At 34.5% G+C, this 27721-nt stretch overlaps 1 protein-coding gene across 1 annotated transcript in view; it reads right to left on the reverse strand.

The window, feature by feature from the left end:
* COL5A2 (collagen type V alpha 2 chain) overlaps window positions 1–27721 on the reverse strand; it is a gene marked incomplete at its 5' end in the record, with an annotated part of 141469 nt that overhangs the window by 24415 nt on the left and 89333 nt on the right. The window contains 25 exons of the mRNA XM_063086042.1: window positions 305–358; window positions 1117–1170; window positions 2130–2183; window positions 2343–2396; window positions 2497–2595; window positions 3280–3333; window positions 3810–3908; window positions 4529–4582; window positions 5618–5725; window positions 5963–6016; window positions 7248–7346; window positions 7462–7506; window positions 7833–7931; window positions 10897–10950; window positions 13956–14000; window positions 16184–16237; window positions 16713–16757; window positions 17628–17681; window positions 18840–18893; window positions 21819–21872; window positions 22974–23027; window positions 23467–23520; window positions 23912–23956; window positions 25619–25696; window positions 27034–27144. Coding sequence (XP_062942112.1) covers window positions 305–358; window positions 1117–1170; window positions 2130–2183; window positions 2343–2396; window positions 2497–2595; window positions 3280–3333; window positions 3810–3908; window positions 4529–4582; window positions 5618–5725; window positions 5963–6016; window positions 7248–7346; window positions 7462–7506; window positions 7833–7931; window positions 10897–10950; window positions 13956–14000; window positions 16184–16237; window positions 16713–16757; window positions 17628–17681; window positions 18840–18893; window positions 21819–21872; window positions 22974–23027; window positions 23467–23520; window positions 23912–23956; window positions 25619–25696; window positions 27034–27144 — 1629 coding nt within the window. The remainder of the gene's footprint in view (window positions 1–304; window positions 359–1116; window positions 1171–2129; window positions 2184–2342; window positions 2397–2496; window positions 2596–3279; window positions 3334–3809; window positions 3909–4528; window positions 4583–5617; window positions 5726–5962; window positions 6017–7247; window positions 7347–7461; window positions 7507–7832; window positions 7932–10896; window positions 10951–13955; window positions 14001–16183; window positions 16238–16712; window positions 16758–17627; window positions 17682–18839; window positions 18894–21818; window positions 21873–22973; window positions 23028–23466; window positions 23521–23911; window positions 23957–25618; window positions 25697–27033; window positions 27145–27721) is intronic.

A 27721-nucleotide genomic window follows, 5' to 3' on the forward strand; every position in this document is an offset into this window, starting at 1 on the left:
TATAAGTACAGCAGTGAAACTCTATAGTTATGGTAAGGTATATCCAGTGATTAAAAACACACGCTTCGAAAGAAGATGACTTGGGTTCAAATCATATCAGCTGTGTGACCTTGACAAAGTTATCTAACATCTGTGTGCCTCATTTTCCTTGTCTGTGAAACAAAGATAGCAAAAGGACACAGGGTTGTTTTGAGCATTCAAAGAAATTATATATGTAAAGAAAATCAGAACAGATCCTCACACATAAAAAGTGATATGAGCTAGTGATCTGCAGTGTTGCTATTATTATTATTTAAAAACTTACCTGATCACCCGGCTTTCCACTTTCCCCAGGAGGCCCTGGGGGACCAGGGAGCCCCTGAAACAAAAGTAAGCAAATAAAATTGTGAATATGTAAAAGTTTAATAGGCTACCAATGTTAACAGTTTACCTTTTACAATTCATAGTGTCTCCATGACTATATTTTCAAACGAAAGATATTGTTTAGACACATTAAGCAAAGTATACTGCTTGGACACAAGAAGAAAACTACCTCTAACAAATCACGGCAACTAGTCAATTTATAGGGTTAGATTTTTATCTGCATACCACTTAGCAAAAAAGAGATAAGAGTATAACAGGAGTTTCTTCATATTTGTAGAGATTTTATGGTTCCAAGAAAAATATTTTAGACTGCTAGAGTATTATTGAAAGTCAGTTCTGAAAGACGGAAAGTGTTTTTCACAAATAATGATTATTTGTGCCACTAAATAATGTACAAACCAATAAATGTAGATATATCATAAAAAATTATTCAATAAAAAAATTTAGTCACCGTGCCAATAATACTAGATAAACTTAAAATAGTTTAATACAACTTGTTAAAATATCAGGAATATTTTATTATTTTTAATTTGTTAATAGTTTGGGGTTTGCACAGATGTGTTCAACCAACTATGTGTCGATAAAAAAATAGTTTGGGGTTTTGATCAGTTTTTCAGAAGAAGCATGTACCTTCTCTTTGATCAAAAATATTTGACTTTATCCAAAAGTCTATCCTATCTACTAAAAGAGGGATGACTTTTTTGGAAAATATAGAATTTTACATCACTCAACCATAACTGAATTAGTGCATACCTGAAAGCCAGTGGGACCTGGAGGTCCCTGTTCTCCTCTTTCCCCAGCTAGACCCTAAGTGGCCAAGGAAAGAAAATCATGAATACAGCCAGATCTTTATGTCTGTTTCCCGTTTATGTGAACCATTACAAATATTAATATTTCTTTGTATTCTTCCAATCGCATGTTTTTTACTTTAGCCAGATAATAAACTACTATTAAAAGTCATTTAATGGTATTGTTTGAAGTCCCCCTGGGTGAGAAAATATCTTCTAAAGCCATTGGAGAGATGATGACATATACTTATTTCTTGATCTAAACACAAAATATCTGTCTCCAGCAATCAACTATGGGGAACTGGATAAATTAAATATGGAAAAACTCATGAATTTTATATATTTATTCAAAAAGGGTCATATTTTTATTGTAGTTTATTTCTAGATGTCATAAAATTATTAATTGAGACCTCAAAACTAGAATGACTAAAGAAAGCTAACATTTTAGAAAGATATTTAAACTGTTCCACCCCAAAACAAATAAATATGCCAAAATATTTCAGATAAACCCTTAATTTTAAAATTCTAGGATTAAAATATAACCTCAAAGGATAAATATTATTCCTTTTTGCCTTCTTGATGAAAAACCAGCTTAGATAAATTTTTGTAAGATACACTATTGGAAGAGGGTAGATATAATCCAGTATTCTAATATTTTAAATAAAACACATTATGAAATATTAATTTGCCAAACACTATTTTCCTCAGTTACATATTCTTCAACTGTAGCTTTATAAAGATGGTGAGATAGCCTTTGCCATTAGACTTTTAAAGAAGTTTAAAATTAAAAGACCAATTATTATATTTTAAAAGGCAGAAAACACCATATCACAGAAATCAAAATAAGATATATAACGGAAATTCTTTTGTCCTGTACATTCTTATTCACTTTCTCTGAAACTTATTCATAAGTAAAGTCTTGGGCAAACATCATTTAAAAATGCAATGTATATATATTCTCACTAAAAGGTTACATACCGGGGGGCCCACAGAACCAGAAGGACCAACTTCACCATCTTTTCCAGGAGCTCCCTAGTATCACACAGATAGTTTGTGAGGTGAGGCCATGAGAACTTGGAGAGTTTTATACACACACATATACACACACACACACAAACATATATATTACATTTATATATATTTTTATATATTTATATATATATACACATTTTAGCATAAATGTATAGTTACCCTCTGACCAGGAACACCAGCATTTCCTGCTTCTCCAGGTTTTCCAGGGTCACCCTAAAGAATAAATGAAGCTATTCCAAAATCCAATCAACTTGCTAAAAACATGCCTGTTCCAAATGAGGATTGTGATGAGATTATTATACACTGTACTCACACTGCTACCTTTGGGGCCTGGAAGGCCCATGCTCCCAGGCTGCCCTCTGATTCCTATGGAGCCCGGAGGACCTGGACGGCCATCTTCCCCTGGAGCACCCTAAAGAATTGACAGGAGCCATGTGAGTTTTACCTAAGTTCTCTGTAAATATCACCTCACCGATTGTCACTTGCCTTTGTTTACTATAAAAGTTATATAAATTTTAAATTATCCTACATTTTTATCCTAATGAATCAGAACAGTCAAGTATTTTTTTAAAGTGAAGTATTTTGAGTATTTAGAACAGAGATTTTATTCTCTTGACATTCACACTAATAGAAAAAATCTCTTCTTTCATTTAATCTGGTTTGCAGTAATAAAAATTCAGGACTTCTATTTCATACTCACTACAATATAAGGGAACAGTTCAGAATACATCAGCTGTCAAAATTCATGCCTACGTATCTTTTAAACATGTAAAATTAGAAGGACATCAAGAAATGAGAATATCTCTAACAGACAAATTTTATCAATATTAAAAAATACATCATTCAAATTTTTCACTGATGTCAAGGAAGCAATCTCAACCTCGAACATTTAACTCAATAAACTTTGAACTTTTCGGTCATTTTGAAAACACATTGATCCTAAAAATTTTCTTCCAAGTACTTTTAAACATGTAAACATGTTCAGCATCCACATGATCAAAAAAAAAATAATAACCTCTAATGAATATCTTATCATTTAAGTTGTATGTCTACTGAGAAATATTAATATTTGTGCACTTCTGTTTAAATTACTTACCAAAGGTCCAAGTTTTCCTTCAGGACCTTGAACACCAGGATTTCCTGTCAGACCCTAAAAGTGAAAAGCAACTGTCAATGTGTTGCTGCCCTGCAATTGAAGTAAAGATTTTAAAGAGTAAAAATAGTGGGGTATTGTTGACAACTGAATAGAAGGACAATTCCATCGTTCAAATGAATTTTCAAGTGACGTTTTGTTAAAATGAAATTTGTCAAGAGTTCTGTTGATAAATTCTCTTAAGTTGTAAGTAAAGAAAAATTCTAAAAAGGTAACAAATGGGATATTTTTATCATGTCAAGTGGTAAAGCTATTTATAAATATTACTTTGAGGAAGAAAAACTAAAAGTGACTGTGTTTTCTATACATGATAAAAGTAACACACCAGTATTTAAAAAATAATGAATCAGGTTAAAACCATAAAAACAAGGAAATATTATGAAAGCGAGATAAATTGAACAAACAAGCCCTTCAATGAATGCTCAGGAGCATTTCTCCTGGGTTGATATAGCAAATAACTGCTGTGTTCTTACCCGAGCACCTGGAAGTCCGGGTTCGCCTGGACGTCCTGGGTCCCCCTGGCCTCCTTTAGGTCCTGATGAACCTACAGGACCCCGCTCTCCTTGAGCACCCTGTTCCAAAGCAAAGCAGACATGTCAGAAAAAAGGAGTGCAGAGAAACAAAAGCAAGCATAAATAAAATTCTTGTTTACAAATCAAGGCACTAATATAACATACAAATATTTTATCAAAGTAGTTACAAAGCCTTCTTTGAAAACAATGTCATTGCACATTTTGTTCTAGTTTGGATTTCTTATAAAGCAGAGATTTTTCATCATTCACTAATGAAAGTTATGTTTATAGGCTCACTCCAATAACACAATTTTTTTTAAAAAAACAGAACTTTAAAAGATTCTAAATTCTTTAAAGGAAAATATATATGTACAAAATATACATAATTATATATTTAAAAACTAAAGAAAATAACATATATAAGCTAAAGTTCTATAACCTATTCTTATTAGGAATGTCCCTGAAAAGTTGGAAAAAACTCCCAAATTCCTCTATCATCCTTCTCCCCTAGACTTCTTAATGCAGAAATTGCACAAGAGGAGTTTGGGGTAGGCCTCACATGTGTCCATCTCCTTTCTGGATCTGGACCCATGGGGGCCACAGCTGGATTACCACTCTGGAAAATGACATCCTTTGGAGCACCACCCACATGAATACCAACACTGATGGGGTAACCTCACCTTGGGCCCAGGTAAACCATCAGAGCCTGGAAAACCACGATTGCCAGGAGCACCCTACAAATAACCAAAATGTGATTCTTAATTGTTGTTGATCTTTTTATAATATACAAATGGGTAATTTTCTAATTTTAGTAATAGAAGGTTAAAGGAGCTATGATCAAACCAACACAGCAATAGATATGTATAAGAAAAAAAAATCTTAGTAGACAGGATAAATTTTAAATTTTGAAGAATATATTAAGCACTGATCCAAATAATTATTCAAATGAAAAAATACTCTAACAATCTATTGTAAACAGAGAAGAACTGATATCTAATATGAGAGGCAAAGTCATGATCTACAGCAATGAAAATGTCAACCATGACACGCATTAATGCTGTCTTGTATGTGAAGCCCTTTGCATTCGCTGAAGCTCTATACAAATGAGAGATTATTGTGATTCCTTTCAGACCTGTTTCATTGCACTACAGTCACAGCAGCCTCTTTTGATCTTTCAAGTCACTAAGTTCTTTCTGGCCTCCTGGTTTGCAGTTGCTTTTTCCTAGGCTAAGAATGTTCTTGTTCCCAAGTTCTCTTGCTGGCTCATCCTCATTTTCAGGTCTCAGCTAAAATGCTGTCATCTCAGAGGTCCCTATATCCTAACTACCTAATCTAACTTTATCCCACTGACATATACCTGTAGCTACCCTCTGTTACCACATCACCCTGTTATTTAATGTGTATATAGGACTTGTTAAAATGTGTGGATATATTTTTATTTACCTCTTGACTTTTTTATTGTTTACCTCCCCACTCATGTTTACTAACCCTGACATGAAGACTGGAACCATAGCCTTCTTGTTCACTGGTGTATCCCAAGCACCAATACCTCAAATTGCCATAAAGTAGTTGTTCAATAAATATCAGTTGAACACATGAATGAAGAATGATTAGACAGTTGGCTCCTTTTACTCCCAGATAACAAAGCCAAACTATGCGAGGCACCTGCAAGCATTTATCTTAACTGCCCCAGTTTTCTTTACTACCCTAAAACTGACTCATGTAATTCCCCCACAACTATAAGAATGTAATTTATTATTTAAACTTACCCTTTCTCCCACTGGGCCTGGAGGACCAACTGTTCCTGGATCACCTCGGGGACCTCTTTTGCCTTCTTCACCAGGTGGGCCTATTGGACCCTGAATACCATGTGGCCCCTATTAAAAATAGAAGGACAGTCAGCAGAAAGAGCCATCGGACAAGTGGGTTACAGCTGGAAAACTCATTTAATGAAGTCTGTCACACATTTTGAAGTATATTGAACAAACTACTTCCATCCCAAGCTCTTATAATTCTTGTTGTTATTATTTTAAATACTTGATCATTTTGAGCTGTACACTTCTCAACAATATTTATGCTCTTATCATTTAAAAAAAAAAAAAGTGAAGCCTTACTGGTTCCCCTTTTGGGCCAGCTTCTCCTTTGAAACCTGGAACTCCTGGGTCACCCTAAAATAAAAATATCAATACTTGCTAAGAACCAGGACATTTAGCCAAGCCAACCTGCTCTAATTTATTACAGTGAATAAGCTTTAAAAATTCTCTATAGCTGAGTTGTATTGAATGAGTAGTATAATAAAAATCATTTTTAAAATTTTGCAAACCTTGTAGAAAATACGTGAATTTTTATAATATCCTATGTAATTTGGTAGCAGTTTATTTCACAGTGGTCTTCAAGATATTTAGTTTACAATTTTTTCATATGTACTAGAATCATTATTATTCAGTTATTCAAATTTGATAATTAGAACCAACAATGACAACTTCCATAGATAAATCTATTAAGGGTTTATTTTAGAATATAAAATTGTTCACCCATAATCAAAATAATTTTATGTTAATGTTCTATTTATTGAGATTTTGGCAACTTCAGATAGGGCATTTCACCTTTGGAGTGTTCTGGGGTTTTCTGTACGTGTGTCCTTAAATACAAACTGTAGTTTATGCTGCAGGAACCAGGTACTTAAGTTCAGAACATGATAAAATAAAATGTGACATACCAGCAACACTCATGTTTTAATAAATCTGTTACCAACACTTAAAAAAGATTTATCAGCATGACCACATTACTTGGAACAGAATCTAAAATATTTGTTTAAAGTAGTACTAGGAAAGAAAATTTTTATTTTTATACATCAAGCTCAAAGCTATATAAACACAGCTCTTCTCAATGTGTTTATTTCTTATGGCTTATAACAATATTTTTCCAAATAAATAATTTCTGTAAAGTATGGAAACTCATTCAATTTGAACAATATGTTGAATCACTCTTCAAGAATAACTCTCAAGAAATAGCTGTTGAGCCCATTTTTAACCAAGTTGTCATTATAAATCTCTATTAAACCTCCACATTTCCTCACACTGGCTTGCAATACATTTTCATGACATTTATTATTCAACTATTTACAGAATTCTATAACATGGACAATGAGTTTATGACTATATTATTTTAAATTTAAAAACACTAAAATTCAACATACTGCAATAATGTTCCATTCAGAATTCAAACATCTAAATTGCACATTAATGTTTGACTTTCACTTTACAAAGATTCTAATTTTCATTTCCCTCATTTGTATGTCACATTATTCATGTGTCACTGTATCACATCACATATGATTTCTCTTGGCTCTTTTCGTTGGATTACAGTAAAGGATAATAGTTGTTTCAAATACATTACCGGTTGTCCTCGAATTCCCGTAGGTCCAGTGCTGCCCTGAGGTCCTGGAGATCCAGGGGGCCCTGGCAATCCAGGAGGTCCAGATGCACCTGGAGAGCCCTATCAGACAGCAAGAGTGTGGCATGATGAGCAGAAGCTCAAGTAGCAGTCTAGGGTCAATGTCCAAAGGACCATGTCCATTTGAACTTCACATGACATAAATGCAGTAACTCACCGTTGGGCCTTTGGCACCAGGTGTACCATCAGTTCCCATTGCACCCTAAAAGGCACATAAAAAATCAAGAAATATTAAGTGATATCTAGGCACATACGGGGTGATACTCAGATGTCCACCCATCTTCCAAGAGCAGGCAAAAAAATTGCAAAAAATAAATTGACCACCATTATATCATAAAAATCACCTCTATGTCTAATTCCCTTCTACATAAGATAGGCAAAGTTGACAAAGGAAATGTGTTTTTTTCATGAGTTTTAAGCACTCATTCAGAATTCAAAGAGAATATATTAAAATAGGCTGCATTTGCTCTGATGTTACAAAAAGTCTCCAGTTTTCTGGGCAAGTTCTTAGATAGGATAGATACTTACAGGAAGACCTTGAGAGCCAACTGGACCTGGTGGCCCAGTTTCACCTCTCTGCCCCTGAGGACCTTCAGGGCCTCGTGCCCCAGTAGGACCTGCATCTCCCTAAAGGGGTGTAAGGGGAAATGTTCATTTAAGAAAAATATAACAGTGGCGTGGTACAAAGTTGATTGCTTTTTTGGAGTTTTACATTTTAAACTAAATATTTACAGGGGCCAAGAGCACAAAGAAGTTTACCAGGGATGTGTGCCTCACCTAGTGTAAGGAGTGGACTCACTTCCCCACTCCCTTCTTATGTGAGAATGCTGGTGGCTTCTTCACTAGGAATGTTCTCCACATCCCAATCTCCAGTTATAGCATCCTACACATCCACCAGGGTCAGCTTACGTTCCTTCTCCTCTGAACCTCCACAAAATCTAGAATTTTTTTCTTTTTAACCACATCTATCAGATTTTTTCATTTATTAGATATTTAACATTTGACAAAATCTAGATTCATAATGAAAAACTACAAACAGCCCTGCACCAGGCACTACCAAGTTACTCAAAGAATGAGAGTAGATATTCTTCCCCTACATAGTTTGCTTTTAATATGTTCTTAGACAAATTTTCAGGTCCTTCAAGCCCACTTCAATGTAAACAGCAGAAGGACATTTGACTCTTTAAACAAGACAAATCAAATGAGGGAGAGAAATTGACCCGATCCACCGTGCTTGCAGTTGTCTCTGTTAAATGTAAGCCTAAATTTTTCAAGTCTTGATGTAGTCATCAGAATAAAAATCAATTTATTTCCTAATGTCTCAAAAAAAAAAAAACAAACAAACCCAATAACAGCTAAAATGTGATGCAGGATTCAAACAATATTTCTCTAAATGTGTAAGACTCATTATAAAAAAATCTATATAAAATTTTATATCATCATTACAGAACAAGGAAGTATTTCCTTGCTACATAAGAGATACAACAACTCACGTTTAGGAGTATAAGATATGATTTGATTTGTAAAAATTCAATTCCATTGACCTTCAGGGAAACATTTATCAGGAAAGTGGAAAACACCTGTGCTACAAATTGTCTAATGAATTTGAATTTTGGCAGCATAGAAACAAAATCTTATTTACTGAAGAAGACACACTTTTAGGGGGGGTAGGCATTAAAACATATTTTTTTTTTAAAAGCCAGTATTAGGAGCAGGAGGAAGCGGTCAAGGTAACCTTCATTTCAATCCAAGAGTGGCCCAAATGCAGGATGCCCAGTTAAGTTTTAATTCTAATGACAAACGACATTTAGTATAAGTTTGTTTCATGCAATACTTAAGACATACTTATTCTAAAAATTTATTCTTGGTTTTCCTGAAATTCAAAGCTAACTTTTTTTCTGTGTTTTATCTGGCATATTATGTACCTATGTGGACCCACTCCTAGGGGGTTAGAAAACTAAAATTCTGAGCCTTAGAGGGCTCATCGGTATCCATAAAGCATATTGAATCCTTATCACCCTTCATTGAAATGCAGAAAACTGGATGTGAAAGTTCATTCTTCATCCAGAGAGCCAGAGACCATGGCAGAACCTTATAGGAATAGCAGAACCCTGGCCAAAAACAAAGACACAGGGACTTTTCAGTGGGAAGAACTAGGCCAAAACCGGGAAGCAATTTCTCAGAGAAACAGTTGTGCTTGATGTCTGAGCTTTATTAAGCAGCTTTCAGTAGTCAAAAATCAGGAATACAAACACCCAGGAGGACAGAGAGGTATCCAGAGTGAAAGGCTGTGTAAACTGTGATTGCTAGTGAAGTCTTACCTAGCTGCCACAGTAGAAGCAGAAATCCCCTTCTGCTAATTCGTCATCCCAGGTTTTTGAGTATTCTTTCCTTATTTCCCTAGCCACAGCTTAAATGGGGGGTTGAGGGTCTCACATGAACAGGGGAGGGATTTTGCATGTTTTGAGGGGGATATAGCGAGGTTGGGGCCAGAGTCAGCAGTAGTAAGATTAGGACTTCAGAAAGCAGATGGGATTCAGAGGGGAAATGAAGAAGATCTCACCCCTTGAGTTCACACTTATTTCTCAGGGAAAGCAGAGACGGGTCAGTGAGATGATTTAAGGTGTCATTTTAAAGCAGCCACTTCCCTGTGGCACAGTTTAAATACTGCATCAGAGACAGAGAGCCTTCAGAATAATCTGACTTGCTGACTCTCACATTTCAAAGAGCATTTGAAACATCAGCAACAAACTTTTTTTATTTTTTACTTTTTGGTTAGTTTCTAAATTCAATCCAATTTGAGTAGTCCTACTAATAAGAAGCATGAACCTATACTGAGGTGTCTCTGAATCAGGCACTATGCTAAGGATTTACATAGATTATCTTACTTAGTCCTCAACAAAATTCCATGAGAAAACAAGGTTTAGAGGGTGAGGTGCTGCCCAAGGCCACAGTCATTTTTGTACAGCCGCATCTTGTGAATAAATCTTTTCTTTCGGATGAAGAAAATTATTGACAAGGGAAAACTGGGTGTGAGGAGTAATCAGACTCACTGATTTAGCTGATATAATCTTAATATCCTCCTACTGTAATCCTTGAATTTATCCCAAAGAACTGAGAGAAAGAACAAATTGTGACTTGCTACAATTGTAAGTCATCCCAGCAGAGTACTTTTATCTATTCCCACACAGAGAGCCAAACATCCTCCCTGCCCACTCCTTTAACAGTTCCATAAAAACAGGGGTGGGTAGCCAGTACTGTGTGAAAGAACAGCCTTTTGACAACCTCTGATTTATTTTAACCTTCTATTCTTTAGAACATTCTGCTGTTTATCACTCCTAGGCACACTATCCAAGAACAAATTTCCAATTCAGTTTAAAGTTCTTATCCTTTATAACTAGTTTAATGTTCTGGTTTTAGAGTCCTAACACAACAGATTCTCTGATACTACAATTGTATGATTATAAGTAATTTTCCTTTAATTACATTTTATATAGTTAATTTCACTTTTTTATTTTCTTTATTTTTTTCTCTGCATTCTTCACTTTGGGACTCATGTAATCCAGTAAAGTTAAATAGATTAATATCTTACCTTCATTCCAGGATTCCCTGGAAAACCAGGAGAGCCAGATATCCCAAGAGGACCCTATTAAATGAAACCAGAAAAGTAATCAGATATGTATTTAATTACAATCTAATTAGGTCATCTTTTTAGTCTTTGATAACATTCATTTTGACACATAACATAGGAATAACCTGCTTCGTATTTTAAAATCACAAAGATAATAATGTAATCTTATCACAAGTACCTTCCAACTTTGATCTAAAGTAGTGCTAAAGATCTATCGGAGGCATTAAATGTGATAATTGGATTAATAATTGATAATTGACAATTGGATTTCTCAATTGCAACTCATAAAATTATTGGTTGCAAACAAATTGTTTGAAACAACTCTCTCTTGAGAGATGTACTTTCTTTGTGTGAGCTAAGTAATAAAGTCAGAAGGTTATATTTTTTACCAAGATCTAGTACTTCATTCTATAAAAATGATGCTTAAAATTATTTGAATATTTTAGAGTGAAATTTTTCAGGCAATAAGTGGCTATTTATCACTGTCCTATATTTGGGAAGGCACGTATCAGTTTAAATCAGCAATTTAGAGGCTGAAATTAAATGAATGAGTGTAAAAGGAATTCTCTTCTAGGTTATCCTGGTTTTTCTTTGAGGATAATATTTTAACTATATCAGTTTTGAATCAATAAAAGCCTTTTAAAGTATACTTTTTTGTCCTATATTTTGTATCCATTTTATGAGTAACAAGGGAGAAAAGATCCTTGGAGCAAATAATTTCAGTCACTCTAATCGTATTTTGCTTTTGGCATATGGGAAAAACTAAAAGCTTAAATTTTTTTCCTTTACAATCATTCGGTATTGACCCACACTGATCATGACTATACCCTACATATACCCTACAACTAATTCTCCCTCTCTCTCTCTCTCTCTCTCTCTTTCTCTCTCTCTCTCTCTCTCTCACTCACAAACACACACACACACACACAAAGATTTTCTTTCCTTAGTGTTCTATTAGCACAATTTATTTTGGGAACTTGACTCAATTTCTGCTGTTTCAACAAGATAAAAATTGTTCCATGGACTATTCAGTTAGGTGCATTTCCACTAACAATTTTGTTTTCAATAACTATAAAATTTGTCTGAAAAAACGGGAATATGGAAAACATTTCATAAATACATTTGTGTATTTACAAAGCCCTACTTTTTGCTTTAGTGCAACAGTTATCAACCTTAATGACCCTGTAAAATCACCTGGAGAACTTTAAAAAAATACTAATTTCTGAGTCCACTTCTAAGAGAATATGTTTCAACTGATTTTGGCATCAGTATTTTAAAAAGCTCCCAAGGTAATTCTAATGTGCAGCCAAAGTTGAGAGCCACTGTTTTCATGAGTAGCGTAAAGGTTACTACATGATGCCTATATTATTAGTATGTATATTTTACTAGTAACCAGTCTTAATTATATATGGAATAATTTATTTTAGAATTCACTAATACCTTCTTTTTGAAAATCAGGGCATCACTATTAAAGTTACATAATTTGATGGGGAAAGCATCAAATCAATGAATCAACTGCCTCATAGCTCATAAAATAACCTCACATTTTTAGACCATTTAAAAAAATTATTTCTAGTTTTGTTTTGTTTGTAGAGATATAATTTAAGTGCTCTTGGCAAAATAAGAGTGAAACTATAAGAATAAAGAGTTGATCTATGCCACTGGTTATAACTACAATCTATTTTATCTTCACAGATCTCTTAGGGTCTTTCGTGCCTCTGCTCATTTAATGAGCAGCAGTTGAGGCTATACACATAGAACTACTATAGTGCAAATAAGGCAGAGAGAAAAACGGTGAGTGATGTGCTAGAAATCTGTCAAATTACAAAACTTTGCCTTTGTTCATAATTTACTACCAGGAACTAAATAAATGTTCAGATTTTCATCTTCAAATGTGAGCTAAATGTTCATAATTACAGAAGCTAACCTATAAAATAGTACAAGATGGTCTGGAGCAAAATACAATAGCATTTTCAGTACTGAGCATGAGAAGCATGTTGCATGAAATATTAGCACACCCTGAGACCTCATCATTTCTCTTTCCATTTTACACTTTCATTCTCATGGCTTTATTTATTGCCTGTATGTTAAAAATTCCCATACCTATATTTATAATCCAAATCTCTATCCTGAGCTCCACTCCTGCATATCCAATCACAAAATTAAACTTCTTTCTTCCCATCCTAAACCCAAATCCACAAACAGAAGCTTGTTCCTCTTCTTGCATTCCCAATCTCAGATAAATTACATCAACCACCAATCTCCTTAAAGCCAAAAAACTAATGGGCCGTGTCTATTAAAATTTCTTAGTTCATTGACGTGCAGTCTGCCTCTGTAAAGACTGTAATAACTTTAGTTCACATCTTTATCATTTCTCTCTGGGATTATGCCAATGGTATTCAAACTCATCTTGCAGCCTTCAGTCTTAGTCATCTCTATCTCATCTTCCACATTTACCAGCATATGATCTTTCTAGTCATGACATTTCTGTTTAAATCAATGAGTGGTCTCTCATTAACTACAATAGAAAAGAGCTCAAAAAACCTTTCACATGGTAAATACAGTGCGTCATGATCTGGCTTTTCCTTCCCAATCCAATTCTACCTTCCTAGCACTTCCCTGAGCTCACCATGTTTTTTCATCTGTCCTTCCTATGGACCATGCTGTATTCTTACCCATTTTATATACTCATCTTTCAAGATTTGACTTGTAAGTTGCTCCTTTTTAAGTCTTCCTTGACATCCTTCTTACACTGTAGGTTTAGCTACTTCCTTCTCTATGCTCCCATGCCTCAAGTTGTATTTTAGATTATAGCAGTTAGCAATAGCATTATGCAACCAATATTAATTAATATATCTCTCTTCCTCAATAGAGAAGTTTTCAAGGACAAGTACTGTGTGATTATCATCTTTTTCTTCCTAGTGTCTGGAGCATAGTGGGTGCTCCATTTGTTTGTGAATGAACAAATGGAAGAATGAGTGAATATATTAATGGATGAATATGAAAGTAATACAACTCACCATAGGTCCAGGTTTTCCAGGCATACCGTGTGCACCTCGTTGTCCCTAATTAGGGGAAAAAAGAGACAAAAGAGGATAAGATTAAATTTTCTACCATTTTTTTTTTATAATTCATTTGCTTAACAAAAAATTTCCACATTAAAAATTGAAGAATAAATATTAAAGTAAACTGACAACAATCTTCACCAGGTTAACAATAAAAATACACATTTATACAAAGCTGATTGGTTCCAGAAGTGGCACAAGAAAGCAGACTCTAAAATGAAATTTTTAAGCTAAATTCCTCATTGGTCAACTGGTGATAGATGGAATATGGGTCACACTTGACATTGCTGTAGTGTTACAATGGTAAATATTGTCTCCAGTGGTGAACTGAGATAGCGTGCAAGTGTGAGGGCATGGACTACAGATACAATATCTCAGGCATTCGAGAAGGTTTAGGGGAAATAGAGGTTTAGGGGAATGGAATTTCATGTCTTGCTGATTGCATCTTTTGGAGAAAGACATTGAAAGGCAGATGGTGATTAATCACCAATGTGAAGCTCCTTGGCAGTATTTTAAAAGATTCTCATCTTCTGCAACCACAGAGGAGTAAAAAAGCTGAATATTAGGCCCAGGACTTAATGGTAAGTGTGTAAGAGCTCTTGAGAAGACTGAATTCTCAAACTGGAAAGTCTGTAATGTCATGATCAAGGTCCTGGATTGCAAGGAGTGAGACCCTGAGATTTGGCATTGGGATATCTGGTTGACATACTTAAGAACTTTGAAATCTCAGACCCCCTGAAGGAAGTATTATTCCTGATTTTTAAAAAAACGTGATTATATACCAAAAGATCTCTAAGACCTAAACATCATGTAGAGGCAAGATCCAAGAGAGAATTTATGGGTGTAGATCCTAAGGTGCTGGATCAAGAAGGACAGGATATAAAGTTGGAGAACTTTAATGATTTGGAAGCACTCTCCCATGATATACAATTTAAGACCCTGGTAAGGACCCTGGGACATACTACTAACATCGGAGATGACTGTTGGCAACTTAGAAAGAGCAATGGCCCATATTTAGGTAGAAAAGCCAGAACTGCCTTGGCAGATAGTAGAAGAAAGCACAGAAAAGTGAACATACTAGATTGGATATACTATGTAAGCTTGGATAAGCCAACAGCTGGCTATATTCTACATTATTCTCTATATTCCCATAGGACACTCTGTTACCAAAGTAATAAGGAATGGCCTGCTGAGAGGGTCTTACTCTTTCCAAACCAGGGCCTGTCTTTGGTACCATTGAGAAGTCCTGAGGTGTTTGTCCTCTGTGGGCTAGGCGCAATAGTAGGGTATGCTGTAAAGCTGGGATTCCTGATAGTAACGGGGATGATATGATCTTGAAATAATAGAGGTGAGGTGGCAATCCTTAACTATCAAAAGCAAAGTAGGTACAATGTATTGGACTATGAGATTGAAATATTAGCCAGCATAGCTCAACCTTCAGAGAGTTGTGAAGAAAACTGGCAGTATGCCACCTACCCAGGTTCAAGATATATGATCAGACAGCAAAGTTATTTATTAATCTGTACAATTAAAATAAATCAAAGACAAATGATCAAGAGACTCAGACCTTTCAAAGGGTACACTCATAGTACCTACCTTTTAGAATTGTGATGAACATGAAATAAACTGCTTGGAAGAATGCTTGGCACATAGCAAGTGCATGATAAATGTTTCCAGGTATTATAATTTTATTACTATCCATAGTACATGTTTTCTATGAACTATATTCCATGCTGCTATGTTTTCATTATTTTCTTAATTTTTGTATTTAAATAAGTAAGTAACAAATGTACTGTGGTTATGTACGATGCTAACATTAAGAAAAGCCAGGCAGGGTATATGGGAACTCACTATACTATCTTTTCAACTTTTCTGTAAATATAAATTTATTCCAAAAGAAAAAGAAAAAAAAAAGTCAGTAACAAGTACTCTTAATCTTGCTTAAAAGGCATATTCAGGGCCGACCCGTGGCGCACTCAGGAGAGTGCGGCGCTGGGAGCGCTGCGCTCCCTCCGCGGGTTCGGATCCCATATAGGGATGGCCAGTGCACTCACTGGCTGAGTGCGGTGCTGCCGGTCACAAAAAGGACAAAAAAAAAAAAAAAAGGCATATTCAGTAAAGCGAACCTGAAAAAGAGTTGAAATACACATCTCAGCAGTATAAATAAAAGAGGGTATACTTACAGGAGCACCCTGTGGCCCAAGTCTCCCTCTCTCTCCTGGCATTCCTCTGGGACCCTGTTGATGAGAAAGAAAAAATACCTCTTGAAGCACCTAACTTAAACCCTAAGGATAATTTGACTACACTACTCACTGAGGTTGAGACAATATAATTTTCCACCAAGCAGCAATATTTTTAGGAGCAGTTTTTCAAAACTCTCCACCTGTGGAGATGTGTAACCTACCTACCACCTCTTACATAAACAGATTTTACTTAACCTAGCATTAACAAGCTGAATCTACAATAATCTTGATTTGATCACTGAGTATAGAAAAAGTATAAGAGCATTCAACAGTTAAGAAAATCAATAAAATGCAGGAAGTCTTTTTCATTCTAAGGGTCCAATTCTCTTGTTATGCTTGTCTATCAGCCAGTAATCAAGATTATTTCACCAGCTAACATATGTTCTTTGTGTCTTTTTAATTTTATCATTTAAACATTCTTTTAATATAATCTAAAAAGCAAAGAAATAACAAAGAAACAAATACATACCAGAGGACCCATGGCTCCCATTTGACCGGTAGGGCCTGCTTCACCCTAAAGCCAAAATGAGACTATACTATAGTATGAGAACTTATAATTGATATTTACATCACTTTGTTCCAAGTGTATATAATTTTAAAGGCATTTTCTCAAAGAAGACATTTAAAAGTGTACTTTCAATGAAGGATCTCGGAACTTTATTACTTTTACTTAAAATGCAATAAAAATGTAGTTTCTATAGAAATAAGTCTAAAATAAAAGTGGGGATTTAAGCAAGATTGATGGAAACTATCACATATAGCCACAGTAATTAGCTCAAAGAAGTAATTATATGTCTACGCCTGATATGTCTCAAGTAAAACTTTACAAGCTGAAATTGACTGTAATATTTCCTTACGATCTATTATAAGAGACTTAGAAATAAAAATATTAAAACCAAATTCTTTTCCACATCTATATCTTATGATGCTTCCTTTACACTACCTTGATTTTTCTCTCCCTCAAGAAACATAAATCAATTTGGGGAAGAAACAATGGCCAGAAGGCCCTGGGATTAAAAGGTACTAAGCAGCAGGGCTAAAAAAACATCTAAATCTCTCAGAAACTTTTAAAGAAGAGAAACAAGGGAATGTCTTTTAGAGAGCAGATTCATAGGGCCATCTTCCTATAAAGACAACACCCATCTTTCATGGCAGAAACCTAATGCCATGGTGGCTATTCTTGGTGGCACGGTCTGGTCATGTCACCTATTCTGGTCAAGCCATTGCCCTATCTATGAAAAATTACATTTATTTACCTAACTATTTATTTATTTATAGCCTTCTTTCATCCAGAATTATCTAAGGTAGTTCTGAAAAATCTGTAAACATTTGAAGCAAAACTGAAAGGCTATAGTGAGGTTACATTGAGGTGTTATGCAAGTACCTTGGAACCAGGTGCTCCAACTTCACCTTTAGGGCCATCGAGACCTTTGTGTCCCTGAGAAGAAAAACATAAATTTGTATTTGTATCCTGTTCTTGTGATTCTCAAAAGCGGAAACAAAAAGAAAATAAGATAAAAGAAACAAAGAAATTATAGCAAAAGATAAAAGAAACAAAAATAAGCTCACAAAAAATGCCTTATGAAAACAAATCCGAAATTTAAAGTTGTTGCTTAAAATATTTCCAAATTCTCAACTTTTTTTGAAAGTCTATTCAAAGAAAACTAGAGTTTTCCCCTTTTAATAAAATTTTCAACTTGCAATGTTCTCACCATTCGAACATTTGTGACTTCATAGAAATTTAATCTATAGCTACAAATAAAAAACTTATGGTGGTTTTAGAGGAAACGTATAGTTATAAAGTTCATCTAGTTATAAAATATGAGTTATATCCAGGGTGATATTCAAAACATTTAATAACTGCTACAGCAGCAAACACTTTAATCAACTACTCAAAACAGAGGCTAGTCAGTGTATATTGAAACGTATAGTTATAAAGTTCATCTAGTTATAAAATATGAGTTATATCCAGGGTGATATTCAAAACATTTAATAACTGCTACAGCAGCAAACACTTTAATCAACTACTCAAAACAGAGGCTAGTCAGTGTATATTGAATGAATATCAGCCTTGCTTTCAGATAGATAAGTAAAAGATAGATACATAGAAAGATAGATAGGTTGTATATGCACACAATATATAATAGTTACATATTAATTATCTTGAATTATAAAAGAAGTATTCTATTGCTTTCCAAACTTGGGGTGACTGGGCCCCTCCTGCGACCTAATGCACTCTCTGCTTGTATCGTGTCACTTATTCCACTATGTATTAATTGCCTGTTTTCTTAACTGTGTTTTTTATTAGCCTGAAGCTATAAGCCAGAGACTTTTCTCATTCATCATTGTTTCCTCTTTTGTAGCATAGTATCCAATATTTAGTAAGAACTCAAAATATATTTCTTTATAGAATCAAATGAAATTCAAAGGTAACATAAGGAAGTATTGTGATTTCATTGACCACAGATGAATACTGCAACCACAGCCAGTTAAGAACAATTGACAAATGGACTTGTAAAGATTTCAAAGGTAATGCTTCCCAGACCCTACTCAGTAAACCATAGTATCTGAGAGGATTACAGTGGATTGAACTTACTCGATGACCTTTCAGGCCTGGAAGACCAGGAGCCCCAGGAAAGCCTCGAGCCCCCTAGGGAAATAAAAAATAAATAAGGCATTTTAATAAGAAATTGCTTAATACACATTTTTATTCCAGAAAACATCTGATACACAGTTTTTCACCAACATTCTAAAGAAGAAAAAAGAACAATTTACACTGCTCTGTCAAAGTATACCTGGGTGATCAAAAATTAACAAAGTAAACATGCTGTTGGAAATGGAAACATGACTTACACAAAGACATGGATTAATGCTAGGTATTGATTTAATGATATTTTAAAATTTTCAAATAATATCACTGTGTTAGAATTAATAGTGTGGGGAAAGAAAAAAACTAGACAATAATCGTGAATCAACTTGTTCAACATCTGAATCGACCCAGTCATGTTATAGGAAAAAAATTCAGGAGAGAAATTTAAGGGAAAATATGCTTTCCCTCCTTTATGTTGTGCTTTATATGTGGTAGAAAAGTAAATACATTTGTAGCAAATCAATGTGTTTTATTTGCTGTGAATTTCTGAATATTGGCAGTAGAATCTGACAGGGATATTATTATAATGCAATCAGGAGTTTTTTAAATCACATATTCAGGAGAAGTTTTGTGGATTTATGATTTTTAAAAAACTAAATGGGGAAATAAAATATTCAATAGAAAGGAAGGTCAGAATATGTGAGAATGACTTGGTTTCTTGACTCTATAATTTCTTAGTATCTGCTAATTCTGTGCATCTTCCACCAAAGCACATTAAATAAATTTAAAAAATAGAAATACAACAGAAAATCAAATCCAATGATACAACTATTTTGAAATGATGCTTGAAACATTTTCTTTATACTCTCTTAAAATAGATAATAGCCCAGTGACTTCATTATTTACATATTCTCGTTGCCTACGTTAATTTGGTTTTGCATTGAATCACCATTACAACTGCCACCAGTAGATTGAGCACCCTGATGGCATATATTGAAGTTATCAGTTATTATCAGTTATTATTATTAACCTCTCTACATATCCCTGGCATGTAGCCTTTTGCCTGTTTAGTGGGCATTTAGTGAATAATCATTGGATAAACCACTGATTGAAGAAATGGTTTAATACTTCTGACACTCACAACTCTTTACCTAACCCTTTCTTAAAAAACTTCTCAGTCCTAGCACAATCTCATACAGATGGCAAAATCTTTCTGCTCTGCATATTCATAGGCTTCCCTATTTACATGATTAATAAGCAACTCAATAAGTGAAACCCATATGATAAAAATCAAAGCAGTAATTTTTCTGTGACCTCTTGCAAGGAAAATTTTCTTAGTGTTCTGGGGGTTGTCACAGTAAGGGAACATCAATCATGCTCTCTGAACAAATGAAATCCCACTAATTCTTCTGTTTACACAACCCTACTGAGGAATTCTTTCAAGTCAAGAATTCCCTGTAAGTTTTTCAACTGAAATGCTCCCTTTTACTGAGATTTAGCTCCCCTCCATCCTGAGCAGGCAACTCAGTACACATCCATAAGCCTATAGGGGAATTGCTGAGCTATGTTATTCCAAATAATTAATTAACTTCAATTTTTATGGTCTGTGAGAGAAATTCTCATGTGATTACATATCCCTAATATAACAAGAAAATGAACCAGATGTAGGAATGCTCATAAAAAGTTCTCATTCTGCTGACCCAGGACTGTCATCACAGCGCAGTCACACGTTGTTATCCTGAGCTTGCAGACTGCATCTGGGATGTGCTGGCCAGCACCCTTCCTCCCCACGGAGGGCCCAGGCTATGAAAGTGTGCAGGAGTGCAGTAGGACACAGGGGTTTGCAGCCTGGACTGGTGGAAAAGGACATCTGGGTTAATGACAAGGCCTCATGCCTTTGTCTGTATTGACTTCCCAGGCTGCTGGGGGAGGAAAGGAAAGAGAGCAGGGAGCTGGGGATTGGTTTTATATTTGAAACTAAATAATCCTCAGGGCCCTATAAATTCCTTTAAAAGATCAGTGTTTATTTGTTTAAAAAAAATCCTAGCATTAAAGCTGATCGATTTTCAGAAAGCAAACAGAGTAATGCAGGACGACTGGTTGTACTGGGTGGTAGAAACATGAGGAAATTACAAGAAATATAGTAACTTGGAGGCTGAATTAGCTTAGGCAGGAGAAATTGTAAGAATAGGAATGTTTGAGGACAATTTTGGCTTGCTTATCATTCTCTAATTTTCCCCACTGCTTGTGTGGCACATCCTAGAGGAGGGCCTAGCAAAGTAATGACAGGTGGGTTCAGAGTATGGCCAGTTAGCCCAGGTTCTGAATTCTGGAGGAGCACGTAACTAGGGACCTGTTCCTTCAATGAGCCAAAGAGGAAGAAAATGGCTGTGTTATGAGGGCTGGCAATCGTTATCTTGTCATAAGATTTTTAAGGCCCAGAACATTAATCAAGAATTTCAGCAAACATTAAGGTTTGAGGAGTAGCCAAAGAGGCATCTTGTCCACAATTTATTGTCTCTTGCCAATATAAAAACAAGTTAACAAACAAACTTTCTTTTGAGCTATTGTTTTAGACAGGTGGGACAATATAAAATTAAAATATTTTTTAAATAAACAGAATTAAGATATTGTGAATTGTAAATAGGTCAGGCTGGTGACATTTTCTGAAAAAAAAAATTTCTTATTTTCTTAAAGCTTGATACTCGATTTGGAGAATATGCGTGTTAAGTTGCAATGTACTTCTCTGGTTATTCATATGGTGTCAATGCCAAGCAGGGACTTGGAGTTATCTATCACTTTGGCAAAATGTCCTGTGACATTTTATATTTTAACATTGTTTGTTTGTCTGTGTTCACCTAGTATCTAACACATGTGCCAACAATGAATTGTGAGTTAATTATAATGTTCTTTATTTTTTTAAGTTTGTCTTTATGTCATATGTCATATGCTTGACTTATATTATATTGATAAATATAAACTTACTGGAGATCCTGTAAATCCCACTTCACCAGTATTTCCATTTCTACCAGGTTCACCCTTTATGGAAAAAAAAAAAAACAAGGTTTGGGGAAGGTGAAGAGGGATTAAAATGTTCTTCTATGAGGCTAGATGACAAGTAAATTACAGATAAAAAGTTTTCTTAAGAAAGTTCATGTGCAATGTTCTAAATGGTGTAAAAACAAACAAACAAACAAAAAAACCTCAGCTCTATTCCTGATAGCAATCCAATTTGCAAGTCAGTTTGTAAAGCTGTCATTAATTTATCCAGAAAGAGAAACAAATATAAGTTATCCTAGTCTGATCTAGCTCACCATTTTATGAATGTCAAAATTTGCACACAAACACACTTAAACACACATATATGCTATAAATTTCTATATTCTCATGTGGCTTTGAATTGAAATGTTGCTTCTTAAAATACTACTTGCCATTTATTTCCATCCAATTAAAAAAAAATACCGGAGATATTTTTTCTCTATGACCAAATTCAATGTAATCTGCTTAAATAAATCTCATGACTCACAAAGAGAAAATATTTATTTGGCTTAGTGTCACAAAGAAATTAATGGCTTACCCATCATTTTATCTTCAATTTTGGTACAACTAAGAATCTAGAGAAGCTAATCTGTTGCTGCACACTATTCTTTGATCACGTGTTCTTAATGTTAAAATCTGGAGATGAATCTTAACTTTAATTAAAAATCAAATTGAAGAAATTACTTTTTCAGCATTAGGGAGCCATATTGGTGTTATACCACTAATACATTTTTAAAATTCCATTTAATGAAGACTTCATGATGATGTATTGTCATCAGAGCAATGGTCTTTTTCTTTCAGATCATTTCATTGGTTCCACCAGCAAAGGTTGTACTTATTGTTACAACAATTCTAATGTTTCTGGGAGAAATCTTAATGAAAAACCTGCAGAATGCAGGGGAGAAACAGTAGCTAACAATACAATACTATCAAAGTGAAGAGCCCTTTTAGATTTTTGTAAAATTCCATTTTGAGTTTTCCAGTTTAGATTGAATTTAATGGATGATAAAAAGGTGCAAAAAAAAAAAAATGAAATGGGAGTTAATGCACAATGTTCTTGTTAACACTATAGTTCAAGTAAAATGAAGAAAGGCAGCTCACGTCTTCACCAGGTTTCCCAGGAGGGCCCTCTGGTCCTCGTGAACCAACTGGACCCTGATGACAAAATAAAACAAAAGGAGAAAAGGAATATTTACGTATATTTACCTATACCATGCAATGACATAATCCAAAATATTGTTGAGACAAATGAAAAATATCAGAGAAAATAGTTTTATTATGAATTTTATGTTATATTCCTCTGATCAAGTGTTCACAGGAAAAAAAAAAAGTGTAATTGCACAAATGGAAATATCTCCACACTGTCTACTGACCATATTCAAAGACTTTGAATTTAAATACTCATATACAGCTTAAGTACAATCCATAAGACTTTGAATTTAAATACTCTTATATACAGCTTAAGTACAGGGCTCCCAAACTGGATTTCATTTCTTGCTACATTACAGAGAACCCAGTAAAACAAATAACTCGTGGCATCATTACAATGGTGGACTCATATGTAACTGGGTCTACATGCTTACTTGACATTTACCATTGGTCCAGGATCACCAGGTTCTCCAGGAGGTCCTGTAGGTCCTACGCCACCCTAAAATTGAGAACAAATTATATAACCAAACCAAAGGAAAATAGAATACTAAATCCTATACTCTTCAATATATAGTATAGTTTTTCAGACTGCTGGTTCCATCACTTTCCAGCTAGGTGACTCTGAGCAAGTTACTTAATCTGTCTATAACTCAGTTTTCTAATCTGTAATACAAGACTAATAAAGAAATCATGATAAAAATTTAGCCTCATGAAGAAACTGAAAAAAAATACTGCATCTATTTCTAAGTGAGCAAAAATGATTTAATACAGTCCATTCAAAGTAAGCATCACAATATGCAATTTAAAGGCCAGCCAAAAGCAGCCATGTCACATTGACCTTATTTGTATTTTTTTGTTACAGTATGTGATTTAATCATAAAAGGACTTACTTGCTGCCCTTGTAAACCTTGAGGTCCCCTTGGGCCAATAGGACCCTTAAAAACAAATGAGAAAAAAAGTTGCATAGGTCCAACATTTCAAAAACATTGAATTAGCTTTAGAATCTGGAAAAGTGAAGCTTTGACAGAAGGGGATGATAACATTCTCCATCTGTAGTCATCTGGAAGGCAGCTAAATGCAAAAAATGAAAGCTTGTACAACCTTTGTACATCTGAAATTAAAGTTTGCACAACATTTGAGATAATTTTATAATTCCCGCTGTGTCATAAAGAGAAATTAACAATATGTCTATACACACCCAGTATCTTTAGGACAAGAAAACTTGCATATTTAAAGGGTGGTTCTGTTAAAGCAGAATATCCAAATAAAGAAAAATCTTGGCAGGCATAAAGTAATCAAACTGCCTATTTAATTCTTCGGCTTCACAGCAGATAACTTTTGTAACTTAAATGAACAAGTTGAATTAAAGGTTTATGAAGCCATCAACAATAATGATTAGATTATTTTAAATGTCAGTTTAAAATTATGTGGGGCATGAAGTTTTCTAGGTTATTTCTTTCTTTCACAATGTACATTGAAAGAATCCACAAAGCTTTGCTCATTTAAACATGAAATGATTATTCTAAAGCATAATGAAGAGAAGAAAAGGAAAATACAATTTTAAAAAATTTGTTAATATATGTACATATAATTTTTAAATGTCACACTTTAAAAAAATAAAGTTAATTAAATTAAAATCAAGTTCATTCTTAGGGTAAAACACCTAAATTTTTATTTTGAATTGATCAGATATTTGAGTTAGTAAGAAAATAAAGCTCCTTTTAAAGAATAAACAAACACATATGTAATTTAAACTTCAAAAGGATAAAAACTCATATATCTCAGAAAAATATCTCAAGATAATCACTGAATGACACTATACTACCAGTACCTTTAAAAATATACAAGCAATGTTTGAGGTATGCATGATGCTGGCCTTAAGGATGGGTAGAAGGGCTGGTTATCTCTGGGTTGATCTTACACTTCTTATTGCCTGAAATTCCATTAATCTGGGATGCTTTTGAATGATACTATGAGCAAAAAAGCATGGGAGAATCTGTTTGAAAAGTGTTAATTCATTTAATGAGATTGCATTGCTCTAAATACCAGGTTAAAGTACTTGCCCAGAAAAAAATGGGAATCTTTCTGGCTGTTGAAATTCACAAGAGGATAGGGATAAGAGAAGGTCCAGCCAGGAAACCTTAGAGTTGTTGGAATAAGGCAACCAGCGATTTTAAAATGAGTAGAAAACAAGAAAAATGGAATAGCAAAACATTTCTTATTTTAAAGTTTTGCCAAATCACTGTTTCCAACAGTACCACAAAACAGTTTAGTCTTGTTTTTTTAATTATAAAGGCATAGTTTTTGTTGTGGTGAGGTGGTTACATGTCTTAAAATCCTTTATTGTCAAGTATTAAATGAAATATACAGACATTATTAATGTTGACAAATATTTTGCATAGTTATGAATGAAACACCACTGGGCTCTTAACTGGCACAAAGTAGGGTTTGATAAATAAATTAAATGAACAGGTGGATGGATGGATAAACGGATGTATTTGAGAAGACACGTTATTTCTTCACTAACTAACTCAAGCCTCTCTTCTTATAATTATTTTTCCACCAGTATTTTGATTATCGGTAGAGTTTATGCTTACCACAGAGCCAGGCATCAGTCCTACTTGACTCCCAAGTCCAGATTTTTCATCCAACCCAGCCATCTGAGCTGAAAACGGCTGTAAAAGCAACATGTAAAAGACATACATCAGCATTCTTTTTAAACTGAGAAATGTACACTCTCAGGAATTTGTATTCTTATTCTATCGACTATTCTGAGAATCATTTTAAACTTTTGACTTTAAAGCACAGAAAAAGATTCAGTTTGTTTTTTACTGTAGATGCCTTTGATTGACCGTTCATCCCTAGTATTTTGTATGTTGCTTCAAAACAACTGCTGCAATGGGACCAATGCCTGATACTTGACAAAAGCATGGATCATTCTGATAAGTCCTGAGCCAGTCTAACTGATGTCAAGTTTAAATCTCTTTATCTGATTTCCTCCCATGGTAAGAGCATGCCAAACATCTGAACAAAGCCTAAAAGATGCCTTTAAAATATTTTTTCTATAGATTCCAGATTCCATTTCACATTATTTTATGTAGATGGTATTCTTCTTTCTCTGTTCAAGGCCTTTAACTTTAAATTGTATTTATGTGAGTTGATAAAAATTTTGTAACCCTTTTAATGAATCCCTGAATGGTCCAAGAATTGGAAACAGTTTTAACCATTTTCTTTCACATTTAATTAACACTGGTAATCAATCTGATCAAAATTGTTTATATACATTCCAGGAGTTATATTAATTTCCAGATTTTAGTGGGAAAAGAATGTGTTTATTATTTTAAAAAATTAATTGGCAATTCCTTTTACAATCATTTGAGAAACAGATGTGTGAACTGTTGTAAAAACAAAATCCCATTCGGATTCCATACGTTCCCTTGTTATGCTGTGAAATCTAATCATAAATCCCCTATGTCTGCCATTAAGAATTCAAAAAGGCAGATATAAAAAGTCATTTTGTTTTATTTTTACTTCAGGTAGAAAACTAAAATTCGGGAAATAATTAGGTAGTATTTTTAGTGTCAACTCAACAGCCTCGTCATGTACATCCTCACGGATGTGTCATCCTCTCTTGATGTGGTGCAGATGTTGTCAGTGTTCTGAGTCTACAGAACAACAGATGGATAGAGATCTATCTCTCTTCCAATTCATAGGAGAAAAATGTTAGTCGTCCTATAGAATCAACAGAAAGAACAAAGTTCATAGAGTCCAGAACTGGCATTAAGAAATACAAATAATTTGAAGCAGCCCTTTAAAAAATGCTACTTTGAATTTTCCAACAATTTGCTGTTGATTTATCAATTTTATTGTTGTTCACGAAAGTATTGAATTCATTTAACCACTCTTACAGTCAAGCGTCAATATTTGAACTAACAAAATTAAAAATCATAACAACCAATCAATAATTTAATATATTACCTAAATATGACCTTGAACATTGCATATAACTCACCCTGCTCATGCCATCGGGTCCTGGGTGGGACGGATGCCCAGGAGGCCCTGGAGCACCAGGTTGACCAGGAACACCTGGTTCTCCATCAATTCCCTGAGGACCACGAGGACCCTGGGAAAACATTCCAGTAGCAATTAGAACCCACTGCCAAGTATGTAGTTAGTAGGAAGCTAAAAGCACATACTTTTTAATGGTTATGGAGAATTGATTATTTTTAAAATGAATGGCAACCTAGCCACCTACAGTAATTTCATCAGCTATGTCGACACTGCCATTGGGACATGATATGGGTAAGAATTTACTTGATATGTTAAATCCCCAGTAATCAGCCTTCTTGGAATAATTATAAAATTGTTTTCATTCAACAGTATTCTTGAATGAGCTTCCTCATTTGGTTGTTTTGCTATTCAAGGATATTTAATCAACAATTTCTAGGATAACTTTGCGTGTGCCTGCTTAACCTCCCTACCTCACACCCCAAAAAGTAGGGCCCCTTGCTTGAAGTTTGTGGGGGGTTTTTAATATTTCTAATTGTTTCATGCAGGTACACAGCAGACACTCGATACATGCCTATTACATTTTCATATTTCAGTCCTCTTCAGTACATTAAGTCTGGTACACTGTATTTTCCTTCCCATCCCCAGAGGTGGACTAGATCAATGAGAAATTAGAGGCAAAGGCATTGTGA

Source organism: Cynocephalus volans, chromosome 1, assembly GCF_027409185.1.
Source record: "Cynocephalus volans isolate mCynVol1 chromosome 1, mCynVol1.pri, whole genome shotgun sequence".
NCBI classification, from domain to species: Eukaryota; Metazoa; Chordata; class Mammalia; order Dermoptera; family Cynocephalidae; genus Cynocephalus; species Cynocephalus volans.